Source organism: Glandiceps talaboti, chromosome 8 (genome assembly GCF_964340395.1).
Source record: "Glandiceps talaboti chromosome 8, keGlaTala1.1, whole genome shotgun sequence".
Lineage (NCBI taxonomy): Eukaryota > Metazoa > Hemichordata > Enteropneusta > Spengelidae > Glandiceps > Glandiceps talaboti.
The window spans coordinates 3,309,477-3,329,534 of record NC_135556.1 but is presented as its reverse complement, the minus strand read 5'-3'; the positions used below and the strand labels follow the sequence as shown (position 1 = coordinate 3,329,534).

Sequence of the window (20,058 nt, the reverse complement as noted above, 5' to 3'; positions counted from 1 at the left end):
CAATGTCAATGTCTGAGACACTTGATATTTCACAGTGTCAATGTCTAAGACACTTGATATATCACAGTGTCAATGTCTAAGACACTTGATATTTCACAGTGTCAATGTCTAAGACACTTAATATTTCACAGTGTCAATGTCTAAGACACTTGATATATCACAGTGTCAATGTCTAAGACACTTGATATTTCACAGTGTCAATGTCTAAGACACTTGATATTTCACAGTGTCAATGTCTAAGACACTTGATATTTCACAGTGTCAATGTCTAAGACACTTGATATTTCAAAGTGTCAATGTCTAAGACACTTGATATTTCACAGTGTCAATGTCTAAGACACTTGATATTTCAAAGTGTCAATGTCTAAGACACTTGATATTTCAAAGTGTCAATGTCTAAGACACTTGATATTTCAAAGTGTCAATGTCTAAGACACTTGATATATCACAGTGTCAATGTCTAAGACACTTGATATTTCAAAGTGTCAATGTCTAAGACACTTGATATATCACAGTGTCAATGTCTAAGACACTTAATATTTCACAGTGTCAATGTCTAAGACACTTGATATTTCACAGTGTCAATGTCTAAGACACTTGATATATCACAGTGTCAATGTCTAAGACACTTGATATTTCACAGTGTTAATGTCTAAGACACTTGATATTTAAAAGTGTTAATGTCTAAGACACTTGATATTTCACAGTGTTACAGGAGAAATATCACCTCTGGTTTGTGAGAATGATGATGTGAATATCTTTCACATCATGTCAATGTCATCTACAGTACTTATAGATACTGAGTAATTCATAAAAGCTACCATGTGGGTGAAAGCACCATTATTTATCAGTTTGTCAAAACACATCAACTAAGTACAGAAACCTACTACATTCTGACATCCAATTATACTTTCTTGTGACAAATTCCAAATCTGATTCACAGAATTCCATGACAAATGTTTGAATTTTAACTTTTTCAATCGCATGGATTTCATGAAATCCTAGATAGCACAACAAATGTTGTCCTGGTAGGATTATTTTCAAAAATCTTGGTAACATTTACCAAGAGCATTTTAAGTTCACACAGTGTTACCTAAACAAATCTAGAACAAGTGAAAATCCAAATCTGTGCTTTGCATTCATGATAAGTACAAACTAAATAAAAGTACATAGTTACACATCTCTATATTGCTATCTAGTGCGTCATACAGTGCTTAGTACTTTCATTTATCCGTATAAGGTAGACAATAAAAATTCCCTGAATATGCCTATTAGTATCTTAGCAATGCTGGCAGTTCACATCTAAGGTTGCCACAAATGTGACACATTTTAGAGCTTGACTGGAATTTTTGGACTGCTCTTACATTTGTAGCATACAAGTCAGGATATATGCTTAGTAGATTTTAGTTTGGGTAAAGACAAAAGATTAGAAAGTTTGGCCACTAGGAATGCTGTTCAGACTCAGACTTTTCACCAGAACCGAGAGGTCAGGATAATGATTACGTAACTAACATGTAGTATCATTTGAAAGTTACATTTTTGAACTGATTTAGTGCCAACATTAATGGCATTCTTATAGAGTTCAACTTGAACATGTACATTCCTTACAGCAATTCCCTGATAAGAACCGTTTATGCTTCATCAAGTACAAGTTCATGTGAAGCGTTTTCACAGATTGAACCATACACAGGTTACAGAAAAAACCAAGGTATTTTCAAAGACCAAAGTTTTAAGAAGAAAGCAATACTACCATGTACAACTATAGTAGTAACTTAAAACATGGGAGGGTGGCTATCAACTCAAAACCACTTGCAGCTATACACTATACATAGTCAACCACAAAACAAGTACAGATATCACAACTTAGAACAGTGCAATTACTGTGTTATTTCTCATGTATTTCTCTAGTACTTACACTGTTCCCAAACTTACATTTCCCAGTCAAAAAATACTGAGGTTGAATAAAGTGTCTAGTCCATATTTTCAGGCTGGCTTTCATATTTTGGTAATATGATAAAACAAAATCAATTCTAAATTCAAACAACTTCAAATAAAATATAAAAAAAAACACATATGGAATGTACATTACTGATGCAGTAATTAGACTCTGCTGTTATTGGGTAAGATGTCTGGAATGTAAAACAGCACAAATGAAATCTACAAAATCTACTGTTAATATTTCTACACTAATCATATCTGTCAAACCATGCTGATAACAATAGTAAATAATATGAAATCAAATATTGTCACTCTAAATCTGGGATTTCATGAAATTGACGAATGTCAAAATAAAAATGAATTACACACATAATATTTTTATCACTAATGGTCATATTATATTTTTACAATTATTATGCACATTCTTCTGTATGTTTCCTAAAATTTACATGTAAATTTCACTTGAAAATTCTGGCTAAGTACAAACACAGCAAATCTTACAAAGCAGGCAGCAAAGTTTCAAAAATGAAAAAAAAAAATGTCTATGAACTAACTTAAAGCTTTGATAAATGATTCCTTCCAGAGTTTTGATTCATTCTTGTTGCCTTTTTTGTCTTTTGTAAGTGCAGCTGTAAAGGTTCTTGCTCAACAAGAAGAGTGTGCAGTGAAAATGTTCAGGCAATTCAGTCATTATCTGCAAGTAAGAAGAGAAATAGACATGTGTAGATTTCAACATTGATTGCAATAGAGGAAATTTACATCAAGAGGTATTGGTGTGTGGCGCCCCCTGATATAGAGCATCTATGAACAGTGGGATCTCCCAAATCTGTGCTACCTAGCCTGACAGACATATACAGAGAACAAGACTTTAGCAATAATTTACCATCCCAGTTCTCCATACTGTGTCTTTACATATATGTTAGCTTAGCAAATATTTCAAGTAGATCGTGATATTTCTTGATAGCCATCAGATTTGAGATTATTGTATCATTTAGTGAAGACAGAGTACATTGCTTTATTTGATAAGCTGAAATCTTTGCAATAGATTGTTTGAATATCACCAGTGTTCTCCCCAGCTTTGAAGCCAAGCATGGTGGATAATTTTCTTATCATTAGCATAAAATTTACATATATTTTGCATATCTCAAACGTTCAAAGTCTCACTTGTTTATAACACTTATTCACATTAAATGGGTTTGAGTCAAGATTCCTCTTCGTTTAAAAGTATGTATATTTCCAAATATCATTTAAATCACATTTGATTTTTGATTCAGTAATTACTCAAAGCAATTTATTTTAGATCATCCGGTAGCCAGAATGTCAGAAAGCAAATGATATCATTCCAAAGTTAGTACATGTACTAAAAATAAGGCATAATAGTAATTATATTTAGTTGTTGGTGACAGTGGGTATATAGGAATACAACACACATGTAGTGCTATGCAACAAATCACACAGTGTGAGTGCCAAGGTAAAATACACCAATTTGCATACATGCATTAGGTATGGAGCAACACATATAGTAAACTAGCTATGCCAAATAGTTGATTGTTAAGAGAAGGACAACAGCTAAGTATCAGCCTTGAACACCTCACCATCCATATACTCTACATTATTCTGTGACTTAGTGGTATGGTATGTAATCCATATTGATACAGTTCTACATCTCATTCAGTAATTTAAACAATTTTAAATGACAGCCCTGTTTGCCATAATAAAAGTGTGGATTCTTACCACCTTTTACACCCAGTGCAGTCTACACGTTATGCAGACACACATGTCCAGAAATTCCCTGGCTATAAGATATCTCTAAGTCAGCTTTACTAAAACTGCCAATATGTAACTCTAGCTTTAGTTTTGTTTGATACTGTGACTGCACACAATATCATTGCCAGGACAATGTCTTGAGTACACTAAGTCTCACTGCATACCCTATCATTGCCAGGACAATGTCTTGAGTACACTAAGTCTCACTGCACACCCTATCATTGCCAGGACAATGTCTTGAGTACACTAAGTCTCACTGCACACCCTATCACTGCCAGGACAATGTCTTGAGTACACTAAGTCTCACTGCACACCCTATCATTGCCAGGACAATGTCTTGAGTACACTAAGTCTCACTGCACACCCTATCATTGCCAGGACGATGTCTTGAGTACACTAAGTCTCACTGCACACCCTATCATTGCCAGGACAATGTCTTGAGTACACTAAGTCTCACTGCACACCCTATCATTGCCAGGACGATGTCGTGAGTACATTAAGTCTCACTGCACACCCTATCATTGCCAGGACAATGTCTTGAGTACACTAAGTCTCACTGCACACCCTATCATTGCCAGGACAATGTCTTGAGTACACTAAGTCTCACTGCACACCCTATCATTGCCAGGACAATGTCTTGAGTACACTAAGTCGCACTGCACACCCTATCATTGCCAGGACAATGTCTTGAGTACACTAAGTCTCACTGCACACCCTATCATTGCCAGGACAATGTCTTGAGTACACTAACTTAAAGTCTCACTGCACACCCTATCATTGCCAGGACAATGTCTTGAGTAAACTAAGTCTCACTGCACACCCTATCATTGCCAGGACAATGTCTTGAGTACACTAAGTCTCACTGCACACCCTATCATTGCCAGGACGATGTCTTGAGTACACTAAGTCTCACTGAAACCCTATCATTGCCAGGACGATGTCTTGAGTACACTAAGTCTCACTGCACACCCTATCATTGCCAGGATGATGTCTTGAGTACACTAAGTCTCACTGCACACCCTATCATTGCCAGGACAATGTCTTGAGTACACTAAGTCTCACTGAAACCCTATCATTGCCAGGACGATGTCTTGAGTACACTAAGTCTCACTGCACACCCTATCATTGCCAGGATGATGTCTTGAGTACACTAAGTCTCACTGCACACCCTATCATTGCCAGGACAATGTCTTGAGTACACTAAGTCTCACTGCACACCCTATCATTGCCAGGACGATGTCTTGAGTACACTAAGTCTCACTGCATACCCTATCATTGCCAGGACAATGTCTTGAGTAAACTAAGTCTCACTGCACACCCTATCACTGCCAGGATGATGTCTTGAGTACACTAAGTCTCACTGCACACCCTATCACTGCCAGGACAATGTCTTGAGTACACTAAGTCTCACTGCATACCCTATCATTGCCAGGACAATGTCTTGAGTACACTAAGTCTCACTGCACACCCTATCATTGCCAGGACAATGTCTTGAGTACACTAAGTCTCACTGCATACCCTATCATTGCCAGGACAATGTCTTGAGTACACTAAGTCTCACTGCACACAATATCATTGCCAGGACAATGTCTTGAGTACACTAAGTCTCACTGCACACCCTATCATTGCCAGGACAATGTCTTGAGTACACTAAGTCTCACTGCATACCCTATCATTGCCAGGACAATGTCTTGAGTACACTAAGTCTCACTGCACACAATATCATTGCCAGGACAATGTCTTGAGTACACTAAGTCTCACTGCACACCCTATCATTGCCAGGACAATGTCTTGAGTACACTAAGTCTCACTGCACACACTATCATTGCCAGGACAATGTCTTGAGTACTAAGTCTCACTGCACACAATATCATTGCCAGGACAATGTCTTGAGTACACTAAGTCTCACTGCACACCCTATCATTGCCAGGACAATGTCTTGAGTACACTAAGTCTCACTGCATACCCTATCATTGCCAGGACAATGTCTTGAGTACACTAAGTCTCACTGCACACACTATCATTGCCAGGACAATGTCTTGAGTAAACTAAGTCTCACTGCATACCCTATCATTGCCAGGGAGGTATGTAATTCGCCCAAAACTGACCAAGTACGGGCAGAGTTACGAGCTCGTAAGTCTCAAGTACGAGTGACGTCAGAAGTCATAATTTCCATATATGGGTGACGTCATACTCTTGCAGTTGGCCTAATTTTCGATGAGTACGCAGAGGACTCACGCTTGTCGTATTCCGCGAGTACGTGGCGAATATCTGAATTGATCGGTCATCCGAGCTGACTACGTGTCCCACGAAAAAACTTGTTGTTCTGATATCAAAGTAATGTTTCGGTAAAAATTTGAAGTTTGATGAATGACGATCGACTTGTGAATGAGCGCGGTTTGTCTTGGAGCTACAGTGTGCATAAAATCACTGTCCACCACTTGAATGACGTGAGCAAAAGACGACTGCATCGCCGGGGTGCATTGGAACGATCACACCTTCAATAACATCTCAATAAAGTTGTTCTCCTATTGACCGCCCCGTTGTCTTTTGTATGATTCATAAAAGATTTGAGATGATTGTGAAATGGTGAGAACGGCATGTCACACTCTGACTATAGTGGCGACTTTCAAACAACTTGTCGGCATGAGATGTAACGCAACCATTGATGATTGACTGCGATACCGAAAAGATGATTGTCGGTCAGAAGTGAAAGGAGTTTCGTTTCTTTTTCCAATAAAGATTTTCAAAGGTGTAAAACTTTTTCAGCTTCGGCCTACCTATAAATCTGCGATGTCTAGGAAGGAATCCTCATTCGATCGTGAACCTAAAAAGCCGAAAAAGATGTCCCGTGTGAACCAGTACCATTGCACGGCGAAGCGGCAGCTATGCTTTCTCCGTGTTTGTTATGGCTAGAGTCGCAGCCTGATTGTGAACCTACCCAGTTGTTATTGCTCCGTAGTTTACCCAGAAAAGCAGCAGACAGCCGTGCAATGAAACAGAAACCCCTGACTTCGTTTTTCTGAACTTTATTTTTTCTTCTCATTGAGTGGCTAAATTGCGGACACATCGTTTTATACACATTGGTACAATTTGATTACATTTACATGTCAGTGAACACTATTTATAGATGCAACCATGACAACAATACGTTCTTATCAGCTGTCCACCATGTCGTTGTCTTTCTTGTAAATACGTTTTTTGATTTATTCTACACATATTCAATTCAACAATCTTATATTCAACTCTGTATTTAGTTTTAGTATTAAATAAGTACAATTCATTAAAAAGGGTTTCTATGTAGTACGGTACGTTTCATTTGTCTGAGAGTGCATGTAACATGTGTAAGTGTGATATGCAGCGTACGTGTACGTTCATTCTGTATGAGTGACGTCACTCGTACTTGAGACTTGCGAGCTCGTAACTCTGCCCGTACTTGGTCAGTTTTGGGCCAATTACTTACATGTGCCAGGACAATGTCTTGAGTACACTAAGTCTCACTGCATACCCTATCATTGCCAGGACAATGTCTTGAGTACACTAAGTCTCACTGCACACCCTATCACTGCCAGGACAATGTCTTGAGTACACTAAGTCTCACTGCACACCCTATCATTGCCAGGACAATGTCTTGAGTACACTAAGTCTCACTGCACACCCTATCATTGCCAGGACAATGTCTTGAGTACACTAAGTCTCACTGCACACACTATCATTGCCAGGACAATGTCTTGAGTACACTAAGTCTCACTGCACACCCTATCATTGCCAGGACAATGTCTTGAGTACACTAAGTCTCACTGCACACCCTATCATTGCCAGGACAATGTCTTGAGTACACTAAGTCTCACTGCACACCCTATCATTGCCAGGACAATGTCTTGAGTACACTAAGTCTCACTGCACACCCTATCATTGCCAGGACAATGTCTTGAGTACACTAAGTCTCACTGCACACCCTATCATTGCCAGGACAATGTCTTGAGTACACTAAGTCTCACTGCACACCCTATCATTGCCAGGACAATGTCTTGAGTACACTAAGTCTCACTGCACACCCTATCATTGCCAGGACAATGTCTTGAGTACACTAAGTCTCACTGCACACCCTATCATTGCCAGGACAATGTCTTGAGTACACTAAGTCTCACTGCACACCCTATCATTGCCAGGACAATGTCTTGAGTACACTAAGTCTCACTGCACACCCTATCATTGCCAGGACAATGTCTTGAGTACACTAAGTCTCACTGCACACCCTATCATTGCCAGGACAATGTCTTGAGTAAACTAAGTCTCACTGCATACCCTATCATTGCCAGGACAATGTCTTGAGTACACTAAGTCTCACTGCACACCCTATCATTGCCAGGACAATGTCTTGAGTAAACTAAGTCTCACTGCATACCCTATCATTGCCAGGACAATGTCTTGAGTACACTAAGTCTCACTGCACACCCTATCATTGCCAGGACAATGTCTTGAGTACACTAAGTCTCACTGCACACCCTATCATTGCCAGGACAATGTCTTGAGTACACTAAGTCTCACTGCACACCCTATCATTGCCAGGACAATGTCTTGAGTACACTAAGTCTCACTGCACACCCTATCATTGCCAGGACAATGTCTTGAGTACACTAAGTCTCACTGCACACCCTATCATTGCCAGGACAATGTCTTGAGTACACTAAGTCTCACTGCACACCCTATCATTGCCAGGACAATGTCTTGAGTACACTAAGTCTCACTGCACACCCTATCATTGCCAGAACGATGTCTTGAGTACACTAAGTCTCACTGCATACCCTATCATTGCCAGGACAATGTCTTGAGTACACTAAGTCTCACTGCACACCCTATCATTGCCAGGACAATGTCTTGAGTACACTAAGTCTCACTGCATACCCTATCATTGCCAGGACGATGTCTTGAGTACACTAAGTCTCACTGCATACCCTATCATTGCCAGGACAATGTCTTGAGTACACTAAGTCTCACTGTCAGTTTAATAATGGAAACCATAATTCTAAATATACTAGAGTCCTTTTAGTTCAGCACTGTGTTCAAAATATACTTGTATACTAGTATCCAAACTATAATTTTGGTACAAACCACAACTTTTCAATTCAAACGATGATCTTAATAATAACTATTTTCTTACAATATCGTCCTATTTTGCCTATTCTAAAGACTACGCCTGACATCATAAACAGAAATGTGACAATATCAGTAATACTTGATACACTTGTCAGTCACTGTCACTTCCATCTTTGCTGAATTTACCTTCAGTAAAAGCTCCATCTGCCATAACTAGCTGTAATATTTTAGGATAAAGATGTTGCTTCTCGTCTCCTAGGATACCAGTGATAACTTTGATGCCATCTTCCATATTTTCATCTTCATCTTCATGGATGGCCTGAATATGACAAAAATATGACTTTGAAATAACCATAGAGATAATGATAAAAAAACCCAATAATACTGGAAATAGAACTAAGTTTTATTTATATTGATTACATGTACAGTCACTTGGTTCTAAAATTGTACTTAAATAACTGTCAGTGCTCCCTCTAAAGTACAATCCTGGTCCACAATGGCCAAGTAAAGTACTTACACTGTGTATTGCTATAAAACTATACACTACTAGTGATACACCATCCAAATACAATATTCTAACACTATTAACAGTCTAATTTGACAGTATCATGGGTCATTATTTTATACCAAATGAAGGCTTCTTTATGAGGCCATTAAATCCTTCAACATGAGAACAGTAACAACACAGTACAATGAAGGTGACTAGTAACATTATAGATATGGATATTACAGTACAGACTATGTTGATAAAATGAAGGTGACTAGTAAATTATAGATATGGATATTACAGTACAGACTATGTTGATAAAATGAAGGTGACTAGTAACATTATAGATATGGATATTATAGTACAGACTATGTTGATGAAATGAAGGTGACTAGTAACATTATAGTTATGGATATTATAGTACAGACTATGTTGATGAAATGAAGGTGACTAGTAAATTATATATATGGATATTACAGTACAGACTATGTTGATAAAATGAAGGTGACTAGTAACATTATAGTTATGGATATTACAGTACAGACTATGTTGATAAAATGAAGGTGACAAGTAACATTATAGATATGGATATTACAGTACAGACTATGTTGATAAAATGAAGGTGACTAGTAACATTATAGTTATGGATATTACAGTACAGACTATGTTGATAAAATGAAGGTGACTAGTAACATTATAGTTATGGATATTACAGTACAGACTATGTTGATAAAATGAAGGTGACTAGTAACATTATAGATATGGATATTACAGTACAGACTATGTTGATAAAATGAAGGTGACTCGTAACATTATAGTTATGGATATTACAGTACAGACTATGTTGATAAAATGAAGGTGACTAGTAACATTATAGTTATGGATATTACAGTACAGACTATGTTGATAAAATGAAGGTGACTAGTAACATTATAGTTATGGATATTACAGTACAGACTATGTTGATAAAATGAAGGTGACTAGTAACATTATAGATATGGATATTACAGTACAGACTATGTTGATAAAATGAAGGTGACAAGTAACATTATAGTTATGGATATTACAGTACAGACTATGTTGATAAAATGAAGGTGACTAGTAACATTATAGTTATGGATATTACAGTACAGACTATGTTGATGAAATGAAGGTGACTAGTAACATTATAGTTATGGATATTACAGTACAGACTATGTTGATAAAATGAAGGTGACTAGTAACAAACTGATCACATCCAAGTTTAAATAAAACTGACCTGTATTGATTTGTAAGCTTGCATAAACTGATCACATCCAAGTTCTTGTTCTAGTTGTACTCTGGATTCTTCAAGTCGACTGAAAACACTCTCTGCATCATCATCACTGTGTGCTTCATCATCACTCTCTCCTACAGAATAAAAGAAAGGTTTCTCAGTTTACATGCATACATACAGATGTATGTCATATGATATAAATACAGCAACAAAACTGAAAAGCCATAGCATGGCTCAGATTGACATACTGATGACACACCCTAAAATATTATGGTTATTGCAAATTTTATCAGAATTTCTCCTATCTGTGAATACCTGAATTCTAGACCTTAAACTTAAACAGGTAATTTTAAGGTCTAGAATTCAGGTATTCACAGATAGTATGGAATAAACCATTCAACAATAAAGGATCAGGTACGGGGTGGGGGGGTGGGGGTCAAGTATGTTCAAGCATGTCTGAGTTATGGCTTTGGACATGAAAACTGCACCAACAAAATGGCTGCCAGGCAGCCATATCGGATTGTAACACGACGAAAATGGATATGCACATATATGTCATTTAACACTGTCCTAATAGCAACTTTGAATGAGATCTGTTCACGCATGTCTGAGTTATGGCTTTGGACAGGGATAATTCGCAAACAAAATGACTGCTAGGTGGCCATATTGGATCGTATCATAAAACAAATTGACGTGCATATGTATGCCATAGTATGTTTCCCCTGTACCAAGTTTGAAAAAAATCGGTCCAGGCATTTCCAAGAAACGGCTTCGGACGGACGGACGGACGGACGGACGGACAGACGGACGGAACCCAATCCATAAGTCTGACTAATTACCTGAACCAGAGTCCCAGTTGGCCACTACTTCAGGATCTGGTCCAATAGCACCATCTTCTGGTGACAAGCCATCACTATCCATGGTTCCATCTTTTCTACTGTCCATGGTACTTTCTTTATCTGTACTTTGAGCACTGTCTGATCGTGTCAAAGTTTTATCTTCCTGTGATGTTTCACTGCTAGATCTTGCAATGACTGTTCTGGCAGGTGAATCAACTTCAGCGTCATCCTCATCTAAGATGTACAGAAAAAAACAACACTTTTTTCTTTATTTATTCAAGATTTGGAATCATTCTAAACTATCTCTTGACTCTGTGAATAGAAACATTTTATGTTTACCGTTTTATTTATACAGCCTGTAACAATGATAGCGAGTGATTCACTGTATGCCAAAACTGTTTTTAGTGATTGATCTATTAACGGTACTAATTTTTCTAAAATTTCTAAGCTATGATACACTTGTCGTCATACTTTGACCAGAAAATATACAATTGATAGAGTTGTTTTTGAAGTCAAACCAAGTTAGCATAACTATGGCTCACCATCATCTAATATGTTCCTGTAGGATTGCCTAATACTGGCCATATCATCATCATCATCATCATCATCTTCATCATCGTCATCATCATCTTCATCATCACTGCAAACATAAAATGTATATTCACATGAAATGTCACTCACAAACATATTGTTTTGCTATCATCAAATTCAAATTTAAAGTTCAGTATTTGTCTTAAACACATATTCCCTTTGACAAATATGATGAGTCACGTCATGCATGATCAATACAAAAGTGTATGCAAGCTCTGACCAATCTAAAATTCTGAACCCCACATCGAATGCCTGTGTCTTATTTGTATGATGTCAGGACTCACTTGGGGGAAAGTCTTTCAGAAATCATGTAAATTTCTGATCAGAAACAAAATTTAGTTTTGGCACCCTACATTCATATTGCTCACCAATCTCATCAACACTTTACAACACTTTGTAACATCAACAATTTCACTGATTCATTTTCAGGGAGTTGACTGCATTTTTCGAATACCTTTCCAGGAGTCCTTTGAAATTCCAGAACTTTCTCTAGGTGTTTTCAGGAGCATATACCCTGTAATCTTCCAATTACCCACTTTGAAGCCACTTTCAAAAGAAGCTTTGCATTTAGAAATCTTATGAGGAAAACTGAGGGCTAAAGGCAATATTATGGATGCAAACCACAATGGAAATAAAAGAAACCTACCAGTCAGAAGATATGTCCCTCTGTATTTTGGCAAAAAACAAACAAAAACAAACAAATACAAACAAACAAACATGTAAAGAGGACCATATATTTACAATATACAAATGAACAAAGTTCTAAAAAAAAAGAGGAGCCAAATGATTACACACCTCTCATCACCATCATCATCATCATCATCATCATCATCATCATCATCATCATCTTCTTCTTCTTCACTTCTACCATTTTCCTGGTCCTCTTCCTCCTCCTCCTTATCATTACTGTCATCATCTCCATCCTCAATATCTACAAGATTGACATCCAATGACATTCTCTCCGCTTCAAAGAAAGGATTGAGAGCTAGATTGGTTTTGAACAGTTTGCTTAGGTCTGGCTCTGAACACGTTCTAAGTAACTGTGAATGAATAAAGGAAGTCAATGTGATTGGTGTATATAGAACCCGTTTCAAGTTTCCGTTCACTGCCTCTGTCTGCTACAACACAGAAACCAATAAGAAGCTGCATATTCTACACTTTAAGGTAGAAAGACTGCAATTTCATGCTACATTTTGTCTATTATTAAATAAACCATTGAAATGTACTACAACAAGATGCAGACATGTGGGTACCAATGTTTTGATATCTGCATTTGATGTCTGTATGGTGGCACTTTAGTTTATTTCATTTATTGACAAAATGTTGAAAGAAAACTGTATTCATTCAATCTTGGTATCTTTGAAGTGTAGAATGTGTAGTTTCTTATTGGTTTTTATAATCTATGGTGAGAATCCTAGCTAACTGTCATGTACTGTATACTTCATATCACCATCATAATCTATGGTGAGAATCCTAGCTAACTGTCATGTACTGTATACTTCATATCACCATCATAATCTATGGTGAGAATCCTAGCTAACTGTCATGTACTGTATACTTCATATCACCATCATAATCTATGGTGAGAATCCTAGCTAACTGTCGTGTACTGTATACTTCATATCACCATCATAATCTATGGTGAGAATCCTAGCTAACTGTCATGTACTGTATACTTCATATCACCATCATAATCTATGGTGAGAATCCTAGCTAACTGTCATGTACTGTATACTTCATATCACCATCATAATCTATGGTGAGAATCCTAGCTAACTGTTGTGTACTGTATACTTCACATCACCATCATAATCTATGGTGAGAATCCTAGCTAACTGTCATGTACTGTATACTTCATATCACCATCATAATCTATGGTGAGAATCCTAGCTAACTGTCATGTACTGTATACTTCATATCACCATCATAATCTATGGTGAGAATCCTAGCTAACTGTCATGTACTGTATACTTCATATCACCATCATAATCTATGGTGAGAATCCTAGCTAACTGCCATGTACTGTATACTTCATATCACCATCATAATCTATGGTGAGAATCCTAGCTAACTGTCATGTACTGTATACTTCATATCACCATCATAATCTATGGTGAGAATCCTAGCTAACTGTCATGTACTGTATACTTCATATCACCATCATAATCTATGGTGAGAATCCTAGCTAACTGTCATGTACTGTATACTTCATATCACCATCATAATCTATGGTGAGAATCCTAGCTAACTGTCGTGTACTGTATACTTCATATCACCATCATAATCTATGGTGAGAATCCTAGCTAACTGTCGTGTACTGTATACTTCATATCACCATCATAATCTATGGTGAGAATCCTAGCTAACTGTCGTGTACTGTATACTTCATATCACCATCATAATCTATGGTGAGAATCCTAGCTAACTGTCGTGTACTGTATACTTCATATCACCATCATAATCTATGGTGAGAATCCTAGCTAACTGTCATGTACTGTATACTTCATATCACCATCATAATCTATGGTGAGAATCCTAGCTAACTGTCATGTACTGTATACTTCATATCACCATCATAATCTATGGTGAGAATCCTAGCTAACTGTCATGTACTGTATACTTCATATCACCATCATAATCTATGGTGAGAATCCTAGCTAACTGTCATGTACTGTATACTTCATATCACCATCATAATCTATGGTGAGAATCCTAGCTAACTGTCATGTACTGTATACTTCATATCACCATCATAATCTATGGTGAGAATCCTAGCTAACTGTCATGTACTGTATACTTCATATCACCATCATAATCTATGGTGAGAATCCTAGCTAACTGTCATGTACTGTATACTTCATATCACCATCATAATCTATGGTGAGAATCCTAGCTAACTGTCATGTACTGTATACTTCATATCACCTTCATAATCTATGGTGAGAATCCTAGCTAACTGTCGTGTACTGTATACTTCATATCACCATCATAATCTATGGTGAGAATCCTAGCTAACTGTCATGTACTGTATACTTCATATCACCATCATTATCTATGGTGAGAATCCTAGCTAACTGTCGTGTACTGTATACTTCATATCACCATCATAATCTATGGTGAGAATCCTAGCTAACTGTCATGTACTGTATACTTCATATCACCATCATAATCTATGGTGAGAATCCTAGCTAACTGTTGTGTACTGTATACTTCATATCACCATCATAATCTATGGTGAGAATCCTAGCTAACTGTCATGTACTGTATACTTCATATCACCATCATAATCTATGGTGAGAATCCTAGCTAACTGTCGTGTACTGTATACTTCATATCACCATCATAATCTATGGTGAGAATCCTAGCTAACTGTCATGTACTGTATACTTCATATCACCATCATTATCTATGGTGAGAATCCTAGCTAACTGTCGTGTACTGTATACTTCATATCACCATCATTATCTATGGTGAGAATCCTAGCTAACTGTCATGTACTGTATACTTCATATCACCATCATAATCTATGGTGAGAATCCTAGCTAACTGTCGTGTACTGTATACTTCATATCACCATCATAATCTATGGTGAGAATCCTAGCTAACTGTCGTGTACTGTATACTTCATATCACCATCATAATCTATGGTGAGAATCCTAGCTAACTGTCATGTACTGTATACTTCATATCACCATCATAATCTATGGTGAGAATCCTAGCTAACTGTCGTGTACTGTATACTTCATATCACCATCATAATCTATGGTGAGAATCCTAGCTAACTGTCATGTACTGTATACTTCATATCACCATCATAATCTATGGTGAGAATCCTAGCTAACTGTCATGTACTGTATACTTCATATCACCATCATAATCTATGGTGAGAATCCTAGCTAACTGTCATGTACTGTATACTTCATATCACCATCATAATCTATGGTGAGAATCCTAGCTAACTGTCATGTACTGTATACTTCATATCACCATCATAATCTATGGTGAGAATCCTAACTGTCATGTACTGTATACTTCATATCACCATCATAATCTATGGTGAGAATCCTAGCTAACTGTCGTGTACTGTATACTTCATATCACCATCATAATCTATGGTGAGAATCCTAGCTAACTGTCGTGTACTGTATACTTCATATCACCATCATAATCTATGGTGAGAATCCTAGCTAACTGTCATGTACTGTATACTTCATATCACCATCATTATCTATGGTGAGAATCCTAGCTAACTGTCATGTACTGTATACTTCATATCACCATCATAATCTATGGTGAGAATCCTAGCTAACTGTCATGTACTGTATACTTCATATCACCATCATAATCTATGGTGAGAATCCTAGCTAACTGTCATGTACTGTATACTTCATATCACCATCATAATCTATGGTGAGAATCCTAGCTAACTGTCGTGTACTGTATACTTCATATCACCATCATAATCTATGGTGAGAATCCTAGCTAACTGTCGTGTACTGTATACTTCATATCACCATCATAATCTATGGTGAGAATCCTAGCTAACTGTCGTGTACTGTATACTTCATATCACCATCATAATCTATGGTGAGAATCCTAGCTAACTGTCATGTACTGTATACTTCATATCACCATCATAATCTATGGTGAGAATCCTAGCTAACTGTCGTGTACTGTATACTTCATATCACCTTCATAATCTATGGTGAGAATCCTAGCTAACTGTCATGTACTGTATACTTCATATCACCATCATTATCTATGGTGAGAATCCTAGCTAACTGTCGTGTACTGTATACTTCATATCACCATCATAATCTATGGTGAGAATCCTAGCTAACTGTCATGTACTGTATACTTCATATCACCATCATAATCTATGGTGAGAATCCTAGCTAACTGTCGTGTACTGTATACTTCATATCACCATCATAATCTATGGTGAGAATCCTAGCTAACTGTCATGTACTGTATACTTCATATCACCATCATAATCTATGGTGAGAATCCTAGCTAACTGTCATGTACTGTATACTTCATATCACCATCATAATCTATGGTGAGAATCCTAGCTAACTGTCGTGTACTGTATACTTCATATCACCATCATAATCTATGGTGAGAATCCTAGCTAACTGTCGTGTACTGTATACTTCATATCACCATCATAATCTATGGTGAGAATCCTAGCTAACTGTCGTGTACTGTATACTTCATATCACCATCATAATCTATGGTGAGAATCCTAGCTAACTGTCGTGTACTGTATACTTCATATCACCATCATAATCTATGGTGAGAATCCTAGCTAACTGTCATGTACTGTATACTTCATATCACCATCATAATCTATGGTGAGAATCCTAGCTAACTGTCATGTACTGTATACTTCATATCACCTTCATAATCTATGGTGAGAATCCTAGCTAACTGCCATGTAATGTAAACATTGCATTGAAGTTACAAGACAATACAACCTATTACAATCCATAGTTGGTGAAGTCATAAAATAACAAAAGTTTTTACAAACCATGAATAAATTCATTGCAAAAAGACATCCCAACAGTATTAATATGAATTGATTTACTTGACAGAGTATCAGCATCAATGTACTAACAACTGAATGCCAATTAACCACTCAAACCCAAACCCATCCCGCAAAAAACCAGCAAACAACAAAAAACAAACAAACACAACAACAAAGTAAATAAATAAACATAGGAATGAATATGAATTTGTCAATTTTAATACATGACTTCATCCATATCAATGTGTGACTGCCAACTGACCCCTGACCTCCCCCCCAAACAATCAAGAACAACAAAACAGTGTCAATATGAATTGATTTATCTAACTTACCCTGACATCAGCATCAAAGAATCCAGTCTGTAATCCCTTGACAACACCACTGTTATTACCTGTCTTGCTACTGCAGGGAAAGTAAAGACAAACCTATAGTTGCCTGTATCAATTGTATATATATAGATACATGATATACAAATGTAAACAAGGTTTTGATATGTCCAGCCAACATTGTTTTTTCCTGCCAATTGTGAACATTTCAGACATTGTCAATAATGTAGACATAAAACCTAGCATTGGTTTAAATGGGACACTGATAATAAACTAACTGTAACCACCTGTGGATAAATTGCCATGAATGAACAGCTGTAAGAGTTTTCCTTAAATAGATTGCATCTGAGTGATACATGTTCATCTAACATGTTCATCTGAGAGCTAGAGATGCATGTTCATCTGAGAGCTAGAGATACATGTTCATCTGAGAGATACCTATTGATCTATTTTTTGTAATTCATTATCAAACCACCTGTCAATTGGAATCATGACAAAATGTGGTCAAAGTAAACTTGACATACTGCTGTAACAGCCATATCATTCAATGTAAACTTGACATATTGCCGTAACAGCCATATCATTCAATGTAAACTTGACATATTGCTGTAACAGCCATATCATTCAATGTAAACTTGACATATTGCTGTAACAGCCATATCATTCAATGTAAACTTGACATACTGCTGTAACAGCCATATCATTCAATGTAAACTTGACATACTGCTGTAACAGCCATATCATTCAATGTAAACTTGACATACTGCTGTAACAGCCATATCATTCAATGTAAACTTGACATACTGCTGTAACAGCCATATCATTCAATGTAAACTTGACATACTGCTGTAACAGCCATATCATTCAATGTTACAGATACACCTATTTTCAGCTACTTGTTTGTCAGCCCAATGGTTTTGAAACTGATATGATTTCTTTGAATTGTACTAGCAATCATTCACTGGACATTGTACAACATGTGTTTCATGAAGTAATGCAAAGAGACTATACACATAAGAGGTCTGTGTCAACTTACAAAGTAGGGTCCTCTTTATCCTCATCACTGTCAAGTTCTACTTTATCCATCAAAGCTGTAGATAGTAAAGACATAAATTCACTCACTTTATTATTAGTTTACTTTAGTTATAATGTCAAATTATTACTGTATTTAGCAAGACAATATTCTTGGAGTATGTATTTATTTTGACACATAAAATGAAGCATATTGGTAGTTAATTACATCATCAAACTTGTATTGTACATTTGTATTTGGGAAAGGCAACACATTTGGGGATTTTGATTTGTAGGAAACACATCTGTTAGCCACATTAAACTTCACCAGTCAAGTATGAGTTTGAAAATTGATAACTTATTGAATGTCTACTACTAGGATATTTCTAAGTTTGAAGTACAGCAACTAATTTGAGACTTTTCAAATGTCCATATTTATTTAATATTTTATCTATTTATTTACAATCGATGAATAAAGTCCAACCTAATTTCCCATTGAAACAATTACATTTTAAATTAGATTAAAGGAGATATATCACTCCACCTTATTTCAACCTGTTATTGACAGCTTACTAGGTTATGTAAATTAGTAAGTTGGTCAGTATATATACAGTGACACAGCAAGGGAGGCTGGGAAGGATGAGGTATCATAAGGTTATGTAAATTAGTAAGTTGGTCAGTATATATGCTGACATTGACACAGCAAGGGAGGCTGGGAAGGACATGGTATCTATCATAGGTTTAATAAATGGATAGATCAGTAATATTGGGTAAATACTATAAAATCAACTACTACTACTACAAATCAAACACTGCTAGTATCGTTAGTAGTCAATGATTCTACTATCATATCATAACATGCCTTTTAGTTCTTCTTGGACTTGTTCTTTTTCTTCATCTACACTATCATTTTTATCTATATTCCTTTCTGGTGAACCACTGCTAGGACGAATTAGCCCCTTTTCACCAGGACTTTCTGTCTTATTTGCATGCCCTACAAGATTGACCGGGCTCAGCTTAGGGGGTTCTTCATCTGAGCTTGCCCGATCAGGGGTATTTGGTGGTGTCTTGGGGGAACCTTTAACTGGTCTACTTTCCAGATCAGGTTCTGATTCAGGGGTGTCTTTTGGAGGGCTCCCTATCTTACTATATATTTGAGGTGTTTCCAAAGGAGGTTCATTCTCTATACCTACAAGAAGCAAAACAAGCACTTAGCA

General features: G+C 36.8%; 1 protein-coding gene across 1 annotated transcript in view; it reads right to left on the bottom strand.

Moving 5' to 3' along the window:
* Positions 1-619: 619 nt before the first annotated feature.
* LOC144438707 (serine/threonine-protein kinase Nek1-like) overlaps positions 620-20,058 on the bottom strand; it is a 54,662-nt gene continuing 35,223 nt past the window's right edge. The window contains exons 27-35 of the mRNA XM_078127853.1: positions 19,704-20,030; positions 18,867-18,921; positions 17,837-17,906; positions 12,783-13,017; positions 11,929-12,015; positions 11,387-11,620; positions 10,551-10,681; positions 8,992-9,124; positions 620-2,632 (exon numbers count right to left, since the gene is read on the bottom strand). Coding sequence (XP_077983979.1) covers positions 2,622-2,632; positions 8,992-9,124; positions 10,551-10,681; positions 11,387-11,620; positions 11,929-12,015; positions 12,783-13,017; positions 17,837-17,906; positions 18,867-18,921; positions 19,704-20,030 — 1,283 coding nt within the window. The 3' untranslated portion in view covers positions 620-2,621. The remainder of the gene's footprint in view (positions 2,633-8,991; positions 9,125-10,550; positions 10,682-11,386; positions 11,621-11,928; positions 12,016-12,782; positions 13,018-17,836; positions 17,907-18,866; positions 18,922-19,703; positions 20,031-20,058) is intronic.